Source organism: Halichoeres trimaculatus, unplaced genomic scaffold (assembly GCF_033239565.1).
Source record: "Halichoeres trimaculatus isolate MK-OKI-2021-1 unplaced genomic scaffold, fHalTri1.1 fHalTri1_scaffold_4, whole genome shotgun sequence".
In the NCBI taxonomy this organism is placed as follows: Eukaryota; Metazoa; Chordata; class Actinopteri; order Labriformes; family Labridae; genus Halichoeres; species Halichoeres trimaculatus.
Genome location: NW_027437182.1, coordinates 13,240,098 through 13,262,157, shown reverse-complemented (window position 1 = coordinate 13,262,157; position 22,060 = coordinate 13,240,098). Strand labels below are relative to the sequence as shown.

General features: G+C 40.0%; 1 protein-coding gene across 5 annotated transcripts; it reads left to right on the top strand.

Moving 5' to 3' along the window:
- Positions 1 to 840: 840 nt before the first annotated feature.
- dazap1 (DAZ associated protein 1) lies at positions 841 to 21,623 on the top strand. 5 transcript variants are annotated; one of them, XM_074667887.1, is made up of 13 exons: positions 841 to 1,002; positions 2,206 to 2,246; positions 4,871 to 5,037; positions 5,586 to 5,651; positions 6,687 to 6,791; positions 7,022 to 7,070; positions 11,199 to 11,281; positions 14,148 to 14,295; positions 14,488 to 14,520; positions 15,748 to 15,900; positions 16,549 to 16,713; positions 19,082 to 19,174; positions 20,741 to 21,623. In XM_074667887.1, the coding sequence occupies exons 1-13, from the start codon at positions 971 to 973 to the stop codon at positions 20,911 to 20,913; spliced, it is 1,308 nt and encodes a 435-aa protein (XP_074523988.1). In that variant the 5' UTR covers positions 841 to 970; the 3' UTR covers positions 20,914 to 21,623. The 5 variants fall into 5 exon arrangements, with proteins under 5 accessions (XP_074523988.1, XP_074523986.1, XP_074523987.1 ...); XM_074667885.1 differs by having other exon boundaries at positions 842 to 1,002; positions 6,684 to 6,791; XM_074667886.1 differs by having other exon boundaries at positions 843 to 1,002; positions 6,684 to 6,791; positions 15,751 to 15,900.
- The last annotated feature ends 437 nt before the right edge of the window (positions 21,624 to 22,060 follow it).

Genomic DNA, 22,060 nt, shown 5'->3' with positions numbered 1-22,060 from the left:
TAGACTAATAGACTGCATATTTTCATATAAAAGGAGCACAATGTTACACACAACTTTATCAGAGCTGAAGTCTGATTAAGTATCTGTGGATTTTAACATTGATGTAGTCTTGTTTTGAGTGTGCATAGGGGTCCTTTACATTTAAAGAGGTTGTAAATCTTTTTTTAAGTAAACTTTAGCATGTCATCATTGGCTTTATCATATTGAACATAATTATCCAACAATAAATTGTGGCCAGTGAAAATACTGAGTGGCTAGTAACTCAGGGATACCACTAGCCACAGTGGCTGGTGAGCAACAAAGTTAATGTCAAGCCCTGAATATTGCTAAAGGTAAAGTATCTTGAAATAACGATTGTTATAGCCAATTTACTGTATAATTATTCCCTGCTAATATGGTCTGAAGATGAGGACAGCAAAATGTTTTTGAACTGACTTTAAATAAAGGTTAACATGATAGAAACACCTGTCTTCCAGACGGATTCTTTCAAAATGAAGAAAACTGGTAGGCCCTTAACATGTTCACTTTTGTGCTACCGAGGGCAATAATCGGCCTTCACTTCTGATATCATTGTATTCTTTATTAAACCTTTATGTCCTAAGAGAGCTGTCTGCTTTATATTGTGTAAGTGTCTTTAATGGCTATCTGTAAGAGCTGCCTCTTTACCAGGCTTCCTTATTAAAACAATTTCCTGGTAGGAACGTGTAATGCACTAAATGTGAAATAAAAAGACCCCTGGGTTTAGAGCATTTATCCACCCCTCTGGGAGAGATAAAAATAGTGGAGATGGTGCAGGCTGGTTGAGTGTAATGTTCCTTTAAAGCCGCTGCCCCCTGCAGCGTCGTCATTGCGCAGAACAGTTTGAACCAAAAAGCGGAGTGACCTTCCTCCGCTCTCAGTCTGAGAGGGGCAGCACTGAAGCAATAAGCCGGTCACAGCTCCTACATCCCCCCCCACGCTAGCCTCAGAAATGAATAACAACTTAGTCGGAGATGAAGTCGGGTAAGACCTATTCAGTAAAGCTTTCCGTTGCATGCGGCTGGAACTGTGAACTGGACTGTAACTTAGAGTTAGCATGCTGTCTAACAAGCTGTCATTTGACAGCTAACGTTAGCCAGCAGGCTAAAATAGCTGTACTTACTTAGCGAGATCGCTAGCCAGAGGAAAGACGGCTAAAAAGTGAAAGTGATCGTCAAAGTAGCTTATTCTTTACTGTTATTGCACATGGAGAAATGTGTCGTGTTTGTCTGAAGTGCTGACAACATGCCTGTCAAAGGAAAGGCTGAGGTGTAGTTACTTATTTGAGAGCTGTTCTCAGTTAGCTCGGAGCAGCAGAGCTAGCTTAGCTCGCGCTGCCAGCGAAGCGAAAGTCTCCAGACTTCAGCAGCGCGAGGACATTTAGCGGGCACTGCTGGAGGATGGAGCATCCTCGTCCACACCAATCCTTAATTTAAGTAACAAAGGCTACATATTGCTCGGTCTAATATTTCTAAAGTCGTTTGCTCGTCTGACATTTGTACGTTTTAAACTGACGTCAAACTTCCAGATGAACAACCCGCATCTGAATTCACCTGTCCGCGTGGAGGGAGTCGAGCAGTCGCTCTCCTCCGCTCTCCCCTGACAAGAGGAGATTGTGGGTTTCTGTCTCGTAAGCTGGAACCGGTGTCAGTCAGTTTCTGCTGCAGTTTTCGGTGTCAGTTCGCCAGTTAAGTGTTTTCTTAGCATGCTAAACACCCCGGCTCTGTCCCGGGGTAACTTACGTGGCAGGAGGTTCAGAAAAAGCCCGAGATTGTCGAGGCCATTGCATTCATTGTTCGAAGACTATATTGACATCCTCTGTCAAGACCGAATCTAACATGACTCACACAAAACCAGGAGCATTATCTTTGTAGCCGTGTGTATAGCTCCCTAAGCTGCACCAGCTTTGGTATTAGCGTTGCCTCATGTTGTGTAATATTTGTGTACTTGGCTGTTTAGTCAGCTGTAGCGTTGGTATGCCTCTGAAACTGTGCCTGCATCCTTCTCCAGGAATACGTTCATATTACTATCTTTTTAGGTCTGTGGATGGGTAGACCTTTTCTCAGTGTGTGGTCACGCATTTTGTATGTGACTTGGTCATGATCCCTGTGAAACAGTTTGTCTTTTATTCCGTCCCAAAGTGATGATGTATGACTCAGTAATTGACAATGTATGTACTTCTTTCAGGAAACTTTTTGTGGGAGGATTGGACTGGAGCACCACACAAGGTAGGTCACAAATATCCCTTAAAAAGGCTAAGTCGTTTCATTCAGTGATGATTTCTGAAGGGGACGGATGTACCTGCAGGTGCTGTCCCACACCAGGATCTTGTCAGAGTCTTGTTGGAGTTTGAATCTAGTTGAAAGACATCAGCTGATTTTTCTGGCCACATTAAATAGGGATGGGTACCTTTCACATTTGAAACGATACTGTACAGATGCCCGGTACCTGGCAATCGGTACGGGTACTCAACGGTACCAATTTTCGGTACTTTTTTGTGTTCATGTGGTAAAAAATATCAATTTGTTTCATAATGGAATTAAAAAAACATTCAATTTAACAAATTTATTCTTCAATATATAACCTTGAAATGCTGTGTTCATGTCCAGCATGGAAAATCACTTACTCTTCCACTCCTTCACAGTCGCAAAGATGCATTTAGGTACCTAAACATGGTACCTTTTGTTTTTATGTGAATCGGTACCCGGTACTTTTGACAGAATTTGGTCGATACCTACAAAAGTACCTAATTCGGTACCCATCCCTAATATTAAACTAGAATATATTACTGAGCTGGGCAATATCTTATATAAATACAAAATAAAACCTGCTAAATATGCTCCTGCCTTGATGTTATCATTGGTGCCATTAATTATATTTTGCAAATGACAGTAATTCTGTAACTAGAAGTAAGCTGTGTGAAATGCTTTCTGTAAATATGATAATGTGGATATGATGGTGTGGCAGGTGAAGAAAGCCTTACTTGTACTTAATATGCGGTTTGCTTCATTAAGTGCTTTTACAACTGTGTATTGACACCATTGGATACTGATGTAACACATTCTCTCAGTTATGGAGAATGGTCAGTTTTGACAATAAAGAAAGCTGCTTTGTGGGAAAACATGGTTACAAATAATAGGGTAAGGTATAGAGAGTACATAATCATGAGTAACACATACACATAACAAGCGTTGTAAGGTAATAATTGTGTAGTGGTATGCTACAGAGTGGGCATTACTCATTGATGTTTGTATATAAAATCTAGAAACAGTATTTATTTCTCAGTGTGATGCTTTGGCTCTGCAGAAAAGAAACGAGTGGCAGAACTGTGATCTGCATTTCCTTTATCTGTAGATCTCATCATATACATGCATATATCCCATGAAGTGTTTCCTAAGTCTGCCTGTTTCCTCTGCTCATGTTTACTGATGCTCTTTTCTTGTGTACAGAATATGTCATTGTGATTTTTGCTTCTCTCTCAGTTTCTGCATTGTATGATTAGCAGGGGTGTCACAGTTTGGATTCTAAATCTAAAATCTATCAAAATGAGCATCCATAGAGAGAGAGGGAGAGACAAGAAATTAAAACACTTAAGATGACTCAGTGTAGCTTATCGCTGGTGTGCAGCTGCACTTCAGGAACCATAATACACTGCAGAACTTTTGGATTACACAAAAATAACAGAAATACTTAAACTAGGACTAGAACATCTTCCTGCTTCTCAGAATTCATCACTGTGCTGGTCCGGCTCGGGCAACTGGTCTCTGTGTTTGGTTTTAGTGCTCTGCCTGTGACAACATTTGGTCGTCTCATACATAACGGTCAAACATCACTTTAACATGGAAGAAATGTGTTTTTTTTGCTTTTTTTTAAGACTCCACAGAGTTTAATAGCCAAACTTGAGGCAATAAGTTTGCCTGTTTACAGGACATAGAGAGGGAACGGACCACAGTGGTCTGGTGGAACAGACAAGTGGTTGAAACTCTGGAGAGACTGATACATGTCCAGAAAATGACCCGTAATCAGAATTTACCAATATCTGTAATAATTGAGGAAAGTGAGTGTACCTGATGATGAAAAAGAAACCTTAGGTTATCATCTCACTACTCAAAGTCAAACCAAATCACAGAACAGTGACATCATATTAACCACTCTCTCAGATCTATTTGGTCTAGTTCCTCTGAAGCCCTTCTCTGTCTCTTGCTTGGTTGGTTATTGTGTAACACTGCACAAGGGCTTGCCTGTGTTAACAGCGCTGTTAACATTAAGATCTGAGCCACAACTCTATAACTCAGAGCTTGTTTCCGTGGCGATGCCTCAGGGCTTCCCAGCGATGAGAAAAGCAATTACGATAACTCGCTCCAAAGTGAGTCTTCATTTGTTCAAACTTGCACTCCCTGCTTCTGTGGGTGTGTGCGGGCGTCACACTAGTAGGGTGTATATTTGGTGCTGTGAAACATGACAGTGGGTCAGTGCTTTGTTTGCTCTTCAGAAATACTGAATGTGACTGCGCTGCTTTAGGGTTTCATTTGGAAAAACACTGGAGCTTTTCCAAACACCAGCTATTCCTCAAAATCAAGATCATTGAATAACTGGTGATGATTCTGGTATAAGATTGAATAGTGCTTGATTTTTACTCCCCCGGCTTTTCCTGTCCCAGCTACACTTTCTTTTGGGTTTAGGTGCTGGAGATATTTTCTCAGCACCATTAATCATAAAAGCACAAGTTGTATAAATGATGATTACACTTCTTTATGTGGCAAACAGGGCTTTTAATATCAAATGTGCAGTATCCCTGTGTGGTTCTATGCTTACTGAAATGCAGAATGTCTTTTACTGTTTCTTTCCTCAGAGACGCTGAGAAACTATTTCTCACAGTATGGGGAAGTAGTAGATTGTGTCATCATGAAGGACAAAACTACAAACCAGTCGCGAGGCTTCGGCTTTGTCAAATTCAAAGATCCCAATTGTGTACGGACGGTGCTGGAGACAAAGCCGCACAATCTTGATGGAAGAAATGTGAGTATTTGAAATCAAAAGAGCAGATAGTCGAATCAGCTCGAGTAATCTGCCTGCGTTTTGTGTCGGACAATGTGAAAAGCCCGTCCTGTGTTTCATCCTACAAAGGAGTCAGAACTTATTGAAGGAGAAGCACAGTCTGGCTTTTGGTTGTACCTGCCTGCAGACATTAATTCAGATGATGCAGAATTTTGGCATCTGTATGCTTAACAAGACTTACCTGTTTACAGTCAGATGAGCTAAACTGGCAGTTAAACCTGGATTTTTTGGAGATGTCTGTTAATCTGGTTTTAACCTCTTCATTAATGCTTTCTTCCAGCCAGTGTCCCATGAATGACATGCCGCCTCCTTTTGTCTGTTAACTAAGCCAGCGTAGAATAAAAGCTTTGATGGCTTCAAATCACTGTGTTTCAGTACATATGTTTCTGTGTAGAGAGAGGTGAGCCAATAGACTGTAATGGATTCAGTGAGAAAGAGCATTTCAAGGTGCCTTTAATTTGGGCCGAATGTCAAACGTTTTTTTTCCTCTTTCCCTTTATTGCTGTCAGATCGACCCCAAGCCGTGCACTCCCAGAGGAATGCAGCCTGAAAAGTCTCGAACCAAGGAGGGCTGGGTAAGTGGACTCTTATTTTCACTCTGGGAGGCTAGACAAGGACATCAGTGTCTCAATCTTCACACAGTGCCTTTGACCTAAATCTATTTTTCTGGACTTTTCCTTTTTTTAAATGATGTGTTGTTCTGCCTTGATACCTTTGAGAATTCTTGAAATTAGTTTGGGGTTTGGAAAAATCACAGGAGCGTCTTTTTATGGTCAAGGGTCTGAAACAATAGATAACTGGTGCAGCTGAATAACTGACACACATTAAACTCTTGTTACCAGAGTCACTCTTTGGCCTGTATCACCATACTGAATATATGAAATTTAAAAAATAAATCAACATAGCATTGTATTCTTAGGATCAGATTTTTATTAGACATAAAAACATTGGCTCGAGAATATTCCTACAGCTCTCCCTCAGTGGATAAAATTAACAGAAAACAAATGCTGCTATAGAAGGCGAATAATAGGCGGGTATGGTGCAGAAAATTGCTCTAGGCAGTGATCTTTTGAAAGACAGAAATCTCAGCAGCAGCTAGGGCAATTTCAATCATCGTTTCTTTCAAGCTGCTGCTGATCTATTCTTGCCATTATGCCCCTTTAAGAAGCAATGGATTTACGTTTTGCTTTTGCTGTCAATAACATGTTTATAACTCTCATATTTGGCTGCAAGCACGGATGGTCAGCTTTTTTGGTTGATACCAGTACTCCTTAACTGACTTTGAAGTCATGCAGCTTCTTCTGAATGTTTTAAAAAAAAAACTGCAGATGAAATTGTTAAATCACAGTTGTTTTAAGCAGCCTCCAGCTCTTACAGCGTGACTGCGGTACACTGCTTGGTGGTTGAGAGTAAGTGGAGGAAGCCGTGCTCTCTGATCTGTGGAGACTAGTGTTTGCATTGACATGACATGTTAAGAATTATACCCCAGGGCAAGAGGAGAACCTAATTTCTTCTGCACTGTCTGAATAGATGATGGCTAACTGCCCCCCTCCCTGAGTGATCCTGTAACACACATTGAAATCCATACACTCCCTGTTTTCTTTCAGAAGGGCAGCAAAGCCGATAGCAATAAATCAAAGAAGATATTTGTAGGTGGAATCCCCCATAACTGCGGCGAGCCTGAACTCAGGGACTATTTCAATAGATTCGGAGTGGTGAGTATTGCAAAGTGCACAATGCAAGTCAGTTCATAGCTTCATTAAGAATGCTTGAATGGATGTGACATTGAACAATACTGCAGTATGAAAAAAATGAAATATATTAGTTTGGTTTTGGACAATTAATTATTATTTGATCAAATTGAGGTAGAATATTTAAGTCGACTAAGAAAGGACCTTTTTATGTTTTCTAAATGGAGCCACTCTTTCCCTTTGTCCCATTCAAGGTCACAGAGGTGGTAATGATCTATGATGCGGAGAAGCAGAGGCCCCGAGGTAAAAGCTGATCCCGTTTTTTCTCTCCCCTCTCCATACCTTACCATCTTAAATCTCATGACAAACTATTCTGGCCCAAAGAGAAAAAAAGCCTGTTCAGACCCAGATATTCAATTCAATTTAAACACTGTCATCCATAACTGGAGTTTTGTGTTTGGTAGAGGAAGCGGTATGATACAGAATCATGTTAAATAAAGCCCTCATGCCCATTCAGCAACAGAGTACATCAAATCAAAGGAATAACTCGACATTTCTCGGGATGGATTGAAAAGCTTTGTGTGATGCAGAATGCATTTCTTGTCCCTGAACTACATGAAACCTTAACCAGGCAATTCATGCAATTCATTCAGAGTATCTCAGAGCTCTATATTTGCACAGTGGTTCGTGTCAGTAGTACTTGAAGGCACCTAAGAACCATTCTCAGCCCTTTGTCACATGTTCAGATCTGACGGTTATTTCAGAAAAGGCAGGCTATGCTTGGGACTGATGCAGTGTCCTTCATAACCTTGTGTAACAACACAAGTCTTTTCCACTGACTCATTTCTGCTCAGTCAAATGTATTTTTTTTAGAAGAAAGTGTTCTTTGAGTACTCTGAAGCAGAGCAAAGGAAGACTACATCTCAAAAGCCTCAGACAAGAACATTGGTTAAGCCAGTGACCGTCTTTGACCCCACTGGGTTTTCATCATGGTGGAATTTGAAAAACGGTCCCAAGGCTTGTAACTAAATGCCCCTCTCAGTGGGTAGATTATACTGACTACATTAAAATTAATTATCTCTGCTAATTGTGCACAAAGGGGCCATACTGTAAATTTTATGAGGCCATTGAGAAACATTTGCCTGATTTGAGAAGCTCAGTGAAACATAAAGCTGTGATTGAGAATGTGTGTGCGTTCAGTTCAATCATACCTGATGTTTTGTTTTCAGCCATAATTCCTCTAATTACAATGTATAACAGCAAAACCTTTTCCATGTTTGTTTGGGAAAAAGTCAAATTAACCTAAAAAAAAAGAAAGCTGATATCTTTATCAGTTTTGGTTCTAATTGATCTATTTTAACAGTCCAAACTTTGTGGAAAACAGGCCAAATGCAAAGCTGATGTTATACTTTTTCAAGTTATGTACTTTGGGTTGCACTTAAATGCAGTTCTCTCAATGTAAGTAGTTAATTTAATTATTATAAATGTCAGAATGTGCCTCAGTTCCCCAAATCCTGAAGCATCCAGTGATTGGTTTTACAACATTACCCCATTTCAGAAACTTCAGGTGCCATTTTTTATTTGGAAGGTAGCATAAAAGTAGGTGCTCCAAAAACCAAAGTTCTTCATCACCATGTGCAACTGGCATATTGAGCACAGTGTGAGTATCTGATAAGGAGGGGAGGGGTGTCCTTCAAAGAGGCTGTTTGCAGTCACAGTGCTGAAGGTGAACATTGCATTGTTTCCACAAGAACAATGAAATCAACCAACACTCATAAGCCTGGTCAGAAATATCTGGACTAATGACCGATCTCTAAATCTCTGCTGATGTGGTCTTCTAAATCATAAATGCACCGGGAGTTTCTGACATGTGCCGACACTTTTAGCACGGATGGCCTCACTGGCAATCAGAACCCATGCCACCGGCAGTGTTGGTGTCAGACTCTGCCCGCTGACTTACAGTCACAGCTGTTTCATCTGCATTTGTCCTACATAGCAGTGATGCAGCGGCCACTGAACCACAACATGCACTACTCCACTCCTTCACCCCCCTATTCATTCTCTGTTGGGAGAATCCCAGAATAGTTTGTCATTGGAATTTAACATGACGTGTTGCACCAGTAACAACTATAACATAATCTCTTATAGTGTAAATAGTTTCTTTTACTAAAACCTATAGAATTTCAACACTAGATTAAGTTTTCTTTACACTGATTTAGTCCTAACTGATACCTGTATCTTGATTGGTATAGTCTGTGTTTTCCCATATGTAGAAAGTTAAGTATTTTTGTAAGTAAGCCCTTTCTATTTTTCTTTCTTCTGTCCCCCTTCTCCCTGTGAATGGTTTGAACGTGATTAACAGTGTCTCTTAAGATTTGTCTTTTCTCCTTTAGGTTACTGTGCATTGACTGGTAGCACAGAGGTACAGGCCAAATATAAACCCTCCAAATCATTTCACTCTATCAGAATGGGGTGTACACAAAGCAGCATCAAACAGTGAAGTTGGTTGAAGGTTTCAAGTCCAGTACAGTAAAAATATTAAAAAATAACCCTCTATATGCGTATGGTCATTTGCTCACCCTGTGCTGAAAACAAAGCTTCTACAAGGTGATTTAAACTTGCTCCTGTGCTGAGCTAACAGGAGCAATTTGCATAGGCAGGCGTTAAAACCTTGGACATTTTGTTTTGTCCTGTGTGATTGAGGCCTTGCTTTGATGTTGCAGAGCCAAGATGTCTGTTTTCTGTCACAGCATTGGAAGACCAAATGTCAGGAAACTATGAAGTTGTTAAAGTTTGTTTGATTTCAAGTGTAGAGATTTTTTGAGTGATAAAACCCAAAGAGACTCATTGGGCATCACCAACAAAGAAAATATGAGCACACAGGAATCGGATTAGTCAAATAGTTACTTAAACATTTATCCCACATCCTTAAATGTTGCAATTTGTGCAGGGATGGGTACCAAATTTGGTACTTTTATAGGTACCGACCGAATTCTGTCAAAAGTGCCGGGTACCGATTCATGTAAAATCAAAAGGTACCATGTTTAGGTACCTAAATGCATCCTTGTGACTGTGAGGGAGGGGGAGTGTAGGCGATTTTACATGCTGGACATGAACACAGCATTGCAAGGTTATATTTTGAAGAATAAATATGTTAAATTGAAAAAAATATATATATTTTTTTAATAAAAAAAAACTGTTACCGTATCGTTTCAAATGTGAAAGGTACCCATACCTAAGTTTGTGACACATGCTTCCACTTGACTATTCAAACATATCCTGGCTCTTTCTCGTAGTCTGAATTACTTAAGGTCAACAAGGCGTTTTATTCTTAAGTTTTCACTTTAGTCAAAAGCTGATTTTGAGTCAGAAGTCTTAAAATTTCATGCCAGTGCAGTCTGTATCAACATGTTAAATGTGTCAACTGGATTTTCTAGATGAAGGACGGGTCATTGACAGATGGTATTAATAGCTATAGATCAGGAGGCTTGGGAATGCTTGGCTGGGTACTGGAGGTCTCTCAAAATCTCGGTTGTCTCTTAGGATGTTTAATTGGATCCAGGTTAGGTCCCTGGGTAGAGTTGTGTGCACAACCCAGTTCTGCCATGGTGGAGTGTGAATCAGATTGGAAGTAGATCACTGCAGCACAGCGCTTGCTCTAAAAATTTCACAGTAAAAAGTTTAGTGAGCGGTGGGCGTGAACAAAATTTTGGACCCAAATGGTTCTAAATTTTAAACTTATATTAATGAACTTTGTGTACCTCCCATAAAACCTCTTGAACAAAATCAGCAGTTCCCATTTTATGAAATCAGTTTTGGCCTATATCTCTGCGTTACCACAGTGAGCAATATTCTAATTGTCCATTTTAGGCTTATCCTGGCTGACTCAAAAGTAAAATACTGAAATTGGGAAGGCTTGGAGAAAGCTTTAGGCATTCTACAGTTTGTGTTTCTCCATGTTTTTGTGATGCATTAACAATGGCTGCTGCGAGTGTGTGCTCCACAGCAAAATACCAAGGGACAGATCAAGGTGGGGTTTGGATGAAACGGCATAAAGTGACAAAATGTTGCTTTGATTGGCAAAGATAAATGTAAGCGGGTGGAAGATCAAATTGATTAAACTTTTCAATGTGACATTTCACATGAAATCAAATGCTGCACTCATCAGTTGTCATGTTTAGCAGTTAAGAAGTCCTGTGTTGTTATCTTCACTAAATTTTTCACTGCACAGTAAAGAAAAAAGTTTCCTTCAATCCCCCAGGCTTTAGTCTTGGATTTGTGTTGTTCTCCGAGTCTGCGACATCATCCGAACCCCAGGAGCCTCTTGCTCAGTCTTGACGGATCCTCACTCTGCTGAAGCCCAATACTGTTCTTCATCTTGTGTTGTCACAACCCCCCTGCTACCTTGATTCACTCTTGGTCGTTGGCTAGGTTTTGGATTTATTACTTTCGAGGCCGAACAATCAGTGGACCAGGCTGTCAACATGCATTTTCACGACATCATGGGCAAAAAAGTGTGTAGTTGTAGTTTTATTTTACCCTTAAGATCAAACAGAGGCTTGGGCGACAGAGGAAGAGTTACGGTGCGATGCTCCTTTATGAGAAAGAGATTGTTTTTGAAAGTATGTGGCATCGACTACGTCAAATCTGGCTTTCTCAAGTTATGTTGTCAATAAATTAAGTCACTTACACATACTGCACATACATGGCTTATAATTACAGTGGCCCAGCTTCACATTTGCTGTTCTGATATTTTTTCTATTGTCGCCCAAGGCTTTGTTTAAATTGACCTCTCCTTTAGGATGTCTGGAGTGCATTGGTTTCTTAATACCATTGTTTTGATTTTGAAAACGAAAGCTGATAATGCAGACAAAATATTAAGACTAAAAAATTGCAAAGACAAAACAACATGAATCACCTAAAGGATTGGTCCAAACAGTTCTGTTTCTTTTGTTTTCTGATATTTTGTTGGCAGGTCACTTACATGTCAACATGTTTTTTTTGTTGTATTTTTTTCCTTTTTGAAAACTTAAAGAAAAGCTCAAGTCAGTGACCTCAGTCGAAGAATCTCCATACTGTGTCTGTCAGCTCTCTAAAGAACAAACGACAGCTCTCTCTGCGACGCTGCTCAGGATGAGACTTGAGTCTCACAATAATATTTGCATGTCACTTGGTAGTGTTTGTTTTTACTCAGTGGGTGTACCAGATGGCTGGGGTTTACTGTGCAAAGACACTTCAGATAGTGTCAGGTAAGCTGTCCATCCGGGAGAAACACAATAGATTCACTATAGTGCTATATTTAAGCACATCTCCTCACCCACTGGCATGCACTTTATTGTCCCATTGCTTGTGGAAGACTCTGACCACCTGACACATTCAGCTGAGTAAAACAAACCATTAAAAACTCTTGTAGATTGAAGTATTACTGCATACAGATCCAGCTAGGATCAGCCCTGACACTTGGGTTTTAAAGGCACTTTTAAAGCTCTTATTCATTAACAACCCCCCCTTTCCCCAACAGACACTTCATAATTAGCAGCTTTTAAACCTCTCTGCAGAGATACCAGAAGAGAGGCAGTCTCCTTTCTGCCCTCTACAGCAACAAATGATTTTTGGGCATAAGAAAATGATCAAAGTCACAGCTCTATCAAATCATATCATAAGTCTTGTTACACAGTCTCAACGTTACCTTTTCTACACGAGTGTTTTAAGAACTCAGAGGTCAATTTGTGATACTTGACAGCTGGTGGTTTTGAGCAGTCGACGGCAGTGTTGCCTTTTTTTTTGAGGCGTCTCTGTATTTCCTAAAATAGTGAGAGTACATCGCTTTTATTCTCAGTTGAACCAAGGGTGTCAGAGTCAGCACCTACCTGACCTCAGAGTCTCTTCTGTCTTTGCTTTGAAGCATCTAAAATTAAGTGTTGCTGTTTTTTTATGATCAAATTCATTCTCCTTAAAGAGCACCAACAGAAAGGTTTTCATATCAGTCAGGTGTATTGAGTTAAACCAAATCATTGTATTGAATAGGTTACATGAATAGGTTATCTCAATCCCATTTCTTAGTTGATGATGAAGCCAAACCTGTGTACTCTCTAGTGAAAGCTGCCCCCCTCGACTCTGCCCTGGTTTCCAGCAGGAATGAAGGCTCAACTTAATCCATTGTTCTTGACTTGACATTACCTTATGCTGGGACTTGAGGGATGCTGGGAGATATACGTTACAAAATTAGAAACTGGAGCACATCAAACTGTGCAACAAATCCCAGTTCTGCTGTTGGGGACTATACAGAAGTCATGGTATCCATCACTCGTAGCTGTGATGCCCACGGGAGAAAGTGCTCAGGTAGCTGCCAGCAGCGGCGGGGCCACTGCCGGAAACATGTGCATGTAATTAGGTCGACAGAGAAGGAAGAGGGGAGGCTGGGGAAGGTGGCAACACCTTAAAGCGAGAAGGAATTTGCGATTCGTTTTCCTCCTGCAAGGTGACCCCAATAACTCAACCCCTAAGTCTATTTCTGGTTGGCTCCCCCTTAGTCTCAGCCTGTTTCTTTGCTCTGGTTAACTGCTGGTATCTTTGCCTAGTTACAGGAACTTTTTTGTTAGATTAGTGTATTCATATTGATCCAATGAGTTAAACAATTGCAGTGCCAGATATCATAAAAGTCTACTAAAATTTAATGGATAGGATGTCTGAGTGTATCAATTTCGCTAGATTGTAGTGATATGATATTTTATTGTGAGATCCAGTGTTTCAATCTCCTGTTTCCAGATTTTTTTCTCTCACATTTGACACAGTATGAAGATTCAATTAAGATTGACTGAAAATAATTTTTATTTTTACTCTCTGCATGTTTATCATTTATATTCTGTTAGAACTGAGATACAGTTTTCTCTCTACATCCATTTCCCCTAAAAACAATTATTCCAAATAAAATAAATGAGATTCTTTGTAAGCGTTAGCTGGAGAAAGGTAAGTCCTGACCTTCCATTAGATGACTTATTATAAATAGGGCAGTTCATTCAAAAGAAAGTATTACAGAACTATGTTTCTCAGGTACAGCTAAGAAAATATTTTTGGAGAGGATTAATTTAAAGAAAATAGTTTTTTGTTCATTTTTCTTTTGCTGTGTGATTTTGTTAAAATGAAATGCACACATTTAATAGTTAGTACCTGACACACATAGTTACACAGCTACAGAGTAAGAATAACAAATGCTTAACAACAACCCTTTATTACTCTTATAAAAGAAAGTGAAAGATTTCAAACTGGCCCAAAATGTTGAGATAAAGTCATTAATTTGAGGACAGCTCTGTGTAGGTGAGGGACTTCATGGCCTGTTTACTGGTGTTGCCAAATGTGTCCTCCTTGTCCTTTGTCCAGGTGGAAGTGAAGAAGGCTGAACCTCGTGACAGCAAAGCTCCTGGCCAGCTCGGCCCTGGCCAGTGGGCACCCAGGGGTATCTTGAGTGCAGCTAATGGTTGGACAGCACAGCCTGCCCAGGGCTGGCAACAGCCTTACGGGCCACAGGGTGAGTGGGAATGAGTCCCAGAGCTGAGCGAGAGCGTCTCACTGTTCAGAGGAAAACATAGTAGTGGCTGTTTAAATGTGTTAAACCTGCAGCTAATATTAACCTCCATGCAGTCCGTTTAAATGTTGAACATTTTATCTTTTAGCCAACAGTTTTTTCCTCAGTGTAATGTTTTTTTCCCTCTTCCTGAAGGAGTGTGGGTGTCGACTACTGGCCAACCCTTAGGTAGGTGTTTTATCTCCTCTTGACAACACACAGAAAATATCTTTTCCTTCCATTTTAGTCAATCATTTGGTTTTTTGTTTTGTTGTTCAGTCAGTTACAGCACTGAATTGATCATTTGCAGATAAATTTTGTGCCTTTGCTGTGCAATCATGGTGCTTATCTTGAAGCTCTTGTGTCACAAAACTGGTCTTGCACTCTGTGTGGCCAATAGGCTGATGACAGTTAGCAGCACGTGTTATCACTGATTCATAATGGCTGAGGCTGCTGATAATTTTCTACTTGGGACAGATGGCAGCCTTGAATAGATTCCAGCCTCCCCCTGCTATTGGTCAGGCTCGACTTCATATCACCTCCTCCGGGTCAACCTGCATCTCTCGCTGCAGTGTCATTCCTTCACTTTCATTCAGCTTCAGTTTGCATTTTACAAAGGGATGTACTGTAGTTATCAGGATTATTTTGTTTACAGTCGATACAAAGGATACTGAACGTCTGTGTGGGTATGTTCTGTTGTGTTATATTTACACATGTGAATGTTCAAAACAAACATACCTCAACAAAATATCTGAGCTGTGAACTTCATTCAGATCTTACACACAGTGGTAAAACTCAGAGACATCTGTTGGGTTTATTTTGTTTCAAGATAATGGTAAGTTTCATTTTGTCAGAGGAAACACAAGATGATGTCTGGGAATGAGGAAGGAAGTTGGCAAAGTGTTGGCTAACTGTTCTTATAGCCACTGGATTGTAATAAAATGGTAGGTTAGGCATAAACATGATTAAACCTTCAACATTGCTCCATTCAGTCATGTTTATTTGCAACTACATTATGTTTTTAGCTGTTTACAACAACATATCCTTGCTACCATTTGAGCAAGATTTGAATTAATTTGCCTAAACATCATAAATTCACCATTGTAGAGGCTCAGCAGCCTCTCAGTTTCTAACCTCATTATCCATGCAGTGATCTGAGGGGGCGGGATGATGTGAAAATTGAGGCGCTGCGTGGATTGGCTGCTTGAAATTTCTCTGAGGGGGGAGGGTGCAGAGGGATGTGTCTCATTATATGGCACCTTTACTTGTATCTTTGAAGATTTTCTTTTATGTTTACATTTATGAAGCAGCAGAAATTATGTTGACATTTAGTTTATTCATTTTAATCTGGGACTTTTGTTGATGTGTCTATTTGTGAATAAAACATTTTAAACATATCTGTATTCTGTGTTGGAGTAGGTGGGTACGGACCTCCATTGTCAGCGGGTCGAGGAACCCCAACACAGCCTCCTTCACCTTTCAATGCATTCCTGGTCACAACCCCGGCGGGCAGCTTTGCTGCACCTCAGGGCTACCCCCAGCAGGGCTACAGCACAGCACCTCAGTTTGGTCAGTAAAACTGTTACATTTAGTCATTTCTCTTTGTAGTGCTGTCAGAGCAGCTGCCAGGTACGAACAGGTAATCTATTACATGTGAAAGTAATGCTGTGAATTATATGAAGGTGAAGCGTTTCTGTGGACTGTTATGAAAATAGTCAGCTGTGTTGAAATGTTTGACTGCTAAAAGTATCAATTTTATGACATTTTCAGACTACAAAAGCCTCTCTTTTCATCCTAATATAATTATTTCATTTATCTGTAAACATTGAGCATATTTCAAGGCTGAAGCTGTGGTCAGGGAGGAACCTCCGTCTTATCAGAGCCGGACAGCATGACTTCAGATACTCAGCTTTTCGCAACAAGAGCAGTCACCATTTTATCTTGTAGCACTACTTCCAAATGACATGTGGATGGAAAACGTGTCTCTAAGTCTTAAACCAAGAAGAGATTTTGAGGAAAAGCTGTTTTTTATTTGTATTATTTCTGTGCAATGGAAAAATGATTATTACATTCATTATGTGATTTGACACTTAGGTGAAACACTTCTTACCAAAAACATTTTTGTTTTGTTCAATATGTTGTACTGCATGTCCCTACTATAATGAAGTGACATTTAAAGTTGATCTGGAATGAGACAAACGTGTTACCCTCCAACAGGTTACAGTTTCGCCACACCACAGGCCGACCAGTATGCTCCACAGGTTCCTCCCCCACCCACCACTCCAGGAACTGCACCTCTGGGCTTTGCCCCCGCCACCACACCAACTCAGGACTTAAGCAAAGCTCCCACTGGACAGCCTGACTTCCCTTATAGCCAGTATGGTAAGAATAGCTTGTGCATCAAGCAGTTTGCTGCCCCCTCAGCCCCATTTAATTTTTATTCACCCCTCGGCCCTGCCCATCTCCCTGGATACTGTGTTGGATGCAAATACAGCTCATTGAAGTGCATTTCTTCAGCCCTTACTCGAGCAGGAGCTTGGTACCATTAAGCTTGAAAAGCTACACATGCATACATGCTTCTTGCAAACATAAACCCGTCTGGCTCTGCCTTGAAGTTGTTGCTCAATTGTCACCTTATCCAGGAGTCTTCAGCAGTCAGCTCTGTCTGTTCCAACCAGGCTGTGATTGGTATCAAGATGTGTAGGTCTTGGTAGGTTTGAATTAGATCATCCTGCCTTGCAATGTTTTTCTTTCTTTCTTTTTTTTGCATTTCTTCTGCATTATTTTATTTGATTTGAAGGATGTGAACCTTCTCCTACAAACTGTGCTAGAAATGTGACTTGGTTCAAATATTTCTGCCTTTTAATTACTCCCTCCTACACCTTCTCCTCTTCCTCCCTGTTGATGACTTTGCTGGCTTCTTTTCCTGGTCTTGGCACGGTTGCCACTGAAAAGCACCAGCATGATGATAGAAATCATATTTCTGGAATCAGGCATGTCCATCAAGTTACCTAATGAAAATGTTCAATATGTCCTGTCAGATTGTTGTGGCAGGGATTTGCATGATCATCTACAAAGTGTGAACCTTGTCCCGTATTAACATTCAGGTATTGTTCAGTATCCTGGACCAGGCAATATTTTTTATACACTGTGTGTGTTAAGTTCTCACTCTCTGGTGGATGCCTTTTTGTTCTTTGAGCTTAATTGATAGTTTAGTCTTAAAATGCTTTTGGATTGTGTCCAGGGTGCATTTTCCCCCATGGTTCTTTACTAGCTGGATTTAAGTCAGTGTAGAGGGGTTTCAAAATAAAACATTTCTTCAAGACAAGTCACATTAAAGATTTACTTTATTAATTTTGGGGAATTAAAGCATTAAAAGTGGGGTTTCTCCAGGGATATATTGTAAGTGCATGTTGGATTTGGAGTTTTAGATCAAACTGAGACTAGAAATGAAGGCTGCAGCTCTTTTTGCTCCAAACCAAAATGAAGCCCCAGATTTTATGAAAACCAACCAGCCTCTAAGGAAAAGGAACACGCTTGGTCTTCATTCAACATTCACTCATTCAGTCACACACGCAGATAAGAGTCAGATGTTCATTCAGACGCTACATTCAGATTTTGCTGGCTGGTATTTTTGCTGTGACTCGGCTTACAGCTGCTTCACACTGCTGGATCCACATTGAAAGCAACCATGTGATCGCTGTCAGTCATGACAGGCGCCCATCTTGTTCAGTGTTTCCTGCTTGTGCTTATCTCCCATCCAGCTTTTTTTCATTTAGTTTTTCTGCCTGTTCAGGCACCGAGTCCAGTAACCACAGTCTCTAGTAACAACACTGTCTCAGGGTTTTTGTGAAATGAGCAGGAAATGTTATTGTGGGCAGAAATCGTGAACCTCTTCCACTCCAATTGCTGTAAGGAAAACAGGGAGTGGGTTTTGCTTTAAGTTCATAGTTTGGCTAATTTGGAGTTTGGAAAATAACTAGGTTTCTGTAGATTAACCCCTGTTGTTGCAAGTAACTAAGTCTTATCCCTTCAGGAAACATAATGATTGTTTTATTATAAAAGTTTTTGGATAGCACTGCTCTGCTTCAAGTATGAATTGACGAAACATCATTAAACGACCTGACTCCATAGAGGTTGCTTAAAGTAATATTTGTCTACTGCACTAGTTCTTCAATCCACTGTCATCATCTAATTAATGTTATGTGGAGCTTAAATGTATTGCAGTCACTTATCAAAACTAAAAGTTCATTCACATCACAGATCAGAGGATAATCTTAAATGAGGTAATCAGAAATCAAAAGGTCATTAAATGAAAAAACAAATCTATAAATGACTTTATGTTGGTAATCTTGACACATTATTTCATATCCTTAAATCCTTTATCTTTATCCAAAGCTTACACAAATTTTATCTTATGGTTGCCTTTGTCTTGTGATATTTTTTATTAGGAAAACATTTCTTTCACTTTAATTGCACCTCAGCATATCATGCACATTTCACAAACTTCATGAGACCAGGCTGGCATGGTGTAAACTCAGACGCACTAGCAGATAGCTGATACACTCACACTCCATTTTGTTTTGACTTCCAGATGAAGCTGAGCAGTGACGCCTCTCCCAGCATAGTGCAGACGCAGAGTATAAGTTTAAATGTAGAGCTCTATTAACTCAAACGGGGGGGAGTTTGTAAAGTAGCAGGCCAGCAGTATCTGGGTTCAGTCAACCTGGTCTCCTCATCTCCCTGATAGGCTTGGGTAACTACCCTCAGGACCCCTCTGCCTACGGACCAACGCGTCCTTCTCACAGTTATGGTCAGGATGAGCAGGGAGGATATAGTGCAGGTAGGTGCCAGCATCGTCTTCTCCAACCACAAAAGTAGCATTTGTTCAGTACTGTAGTGTTTATAGAGCTGCAACCTGGTTCCTTTCCTCTTTTCTTTTGCTCTGTCTTTCATATTTTGCATGTACATTTTGCATGTACATACAAATTACTGCATCTACTCTTGCATAGTAAAATACAGCCATCGACTGTCTTACAGCTGAGAGCATTTGAAAGAAATTTACATCGAAATTTGGCACTCAGAGCTCAGCACGCCAACGTCCTCAGTGGCTGTAGATTTACTATACCAAGACTAACCATGTCCTCGATTTTTGTCCTCTCTCTCTGTCTGCATCGCTTTGCTGATGATAAAAGGATGATCTAATTGTCAGAAAATTTGTTCATGGTTCAGTTGTCTCTATGCATCAGCAGTCCATTCACCCGTTGTTTTTCCCCCCATTTACTGTCTGCATTATAGCTAAAGGGGTGAGGAAGGAAAGAAGAATTGAAGGAAGACACGATGCCAGTAAATTCCCAATTTCTCTCAGATTCTTCTGTCTGAAGGTCCTGTTGGGACACTCCCTGTTCTCAAGATTTCTTCTTTTTCCTGTTTGCTCTTTAAACGCCCCAAAAGAGAGAAGTTGTCCCTTCTAACTTTGCCCCTTTCTTTTTTCTGTCTTTTTCTCTTCTTGTCCCTCTGTACCAGTTATTTATAATGTTTCCCATCTAGAGTAGAAGCTGGATGTAACCAGGGCAGGAAGATAACTAAATACCAACTGTTATTGTTCCAGTCTAAAAGGCCTTATTTTTGGCTCGAAGCAGTGGCTGCAGGATTTTGGGTTCCACCAGCCATTTTTCAGCAGATTAGTTTCCTTCCCTGGGAGTCACTTTGGTCCCCTGTGCTGTTTGTGGGGAAATGCTGCCATCCAGTGTCTAAATAGAAGAAGAGTGCGCATTGCACTGATTATTCAGAGAATCTTAAGATAACTTTTTACCCCTGTCCCCAAGCACTTAAACCTTATTACCAAATAACTTTTAAACTGAATGCATCATTAAAGGCATTCAGGATTTAAATCAAACGGAAAAATCCACCATTAAAACCGTCTTTTTAAAACCTGCTATGAAAGGTGAAGGTTTAAATTCTGTCACTTTATTTGTTGTGTCACAGTTTGTCTTCGGGAACAACTTTTTGCCCTCAGTCTTCAACAAAGATAATGATGAGAAAAATATCTTTCCATATGTGAATACTTAATATGACTTTTATACTGGTTGTCATAGACAATTGTTCCAAATGCTGGAACTAAATAGAGATTAGAACCAAAAAATAATGATGCTAATGATGTTGATGTGTCTTCTAAAAGATGCTAAGATCTGTAATCGCTTGCATCAAATGTTTGAACAAAACTAACAATTGGATTTCTCTTTTCAGAGGTTATTTGGTGGATTTTTCTCTTTTATTAAAGTAGTGTAAATCTTAAACATTTTACCTTAAGAGTAAGGCTTCTTCCTGCTTCTTCTCTGCTCTGTTGACCCTGAGATTTAATCCTCTATTCTCTTTCCTGCTCTCTCCCTTCTGTCATCCCTCTCAGGGTACGGGCAGGACCTGACAGCCTTCGGCCACAGCTTCGCGGACCCCAGCCAGCCAACAGCGTCGTATGGGGCCCCAACAGCACAGCCCACCGCAGCCCCCCAGCCTGCCGCCACTGCATTTGGCAGAGGGCAGAATCACAACGTACAGGGCTTCCACCCGTATCGACGCTGACGGCCACCTCTAGGCATGGCTGCTATGTAAAGTTCAAAAAACAAAAAAAGAGTCAGGGAAACGTGTGTTCTTTGCTTAAAAGCAAAACTGGAGTACTGGATTGTTCTACGGGAATGTTGAATGCACAGTTTGTGAGACAGAAACGTTCTTGAAAGCGGGGTTGCCAGGAAATTCAACAGGGGTGAAGAGAAACCCAGGTTTTTTATTTTATGTTTTTTTTTGCATAACTTAAGGAACATTCAGCAGAAAGAAGCTTTTATCCCCCACCCCCCCACCCCATGTTTTATAGTAGAACTTAACTACTTTGCAATAATTTTGATTGTCTGGTCAAACACTAGCACAGAGACTATATGTAAAGAGACTTGCATATAAATATGTATATTTATGGTGGACACAAATGAAAACAGGGTCTCAAGTTTCCTCAGCTTTAAATTCTAGGGAAAAATGTTTTTATTTTTCATTTGGTGAATTTTGTTTACTTTCTGAGCCTTTAAAGTTTGTTTAAAATGGAGATTATGAATATATATATTATACACAAACTGTGCAATTTTTTAAAAAGAGAATTTTGTACTATAAATGTACACTTTGCTTGTTTTTTTATTTAAAGATGTAGACTTCCCTCAGGTGGCTCTTTTGGGTGCATTTTTTGCACTTGCGCAAAAAGAAAAAAAGGACAAATTATTTCAAAAATAAATGTTTTAAGGATATTGTTTGTTGTAGTTGTTTGTGTATAAAGATGTGTTTTCATTTTGTGTTTTGTGGGCCTGCGGAATTAATAGCAGTCAATGTAACTAGTCCAGAACTAATGGAAGTTATATGCAGCTTTCTTGCCTCAGTATTGCAAATGTCAAAATGACTCTCATTTTAGGAACACGTTAAAGGTCATGTATTAGCATTTGTTTTAGTGCCTCTTGTGGGAAAAATGCTCATTCCTATTTCTTTGCTGAGTTCTTCATGTTCATGTTAGATCTTCTGACTAACTAACTATTTAACCACTGCAAATCACAAGTGTTTTTGTAGGATATTGACTCAGACATGCTTTTATTTTGAAAGCAAATGAGTTGAGGGCAGATCTTTTTATCACTACTTTTTTGTTCAACAACACTTTTTTGAAGGATGCATTTTTTTTGCGAGGCAATGCATTTAT

Bases quoted from the DNA above. Each gene is read 5' to 3' on its own strand.
- dazap1 (XM_074667885.1), top strand. From the start codon at position 971: ATGAATAACAACTTAGTCGGAGATGAAGTCGG. The intron at 14,521-15,747 runs GTAGGTGTTTTA...TCTGTGTTGGAG, and splicing joins GACTACTGGCCAACCCTTAG to TAGGTGGGTACGGACCTCCA. The intron at 19,175-20,740 runs GTAGGTGCCAGC...CATCCCTCTCAG, and splicing joins GCAGGGAGGATATAGTGCAG to GGTACGGGCAGGACCTGACA.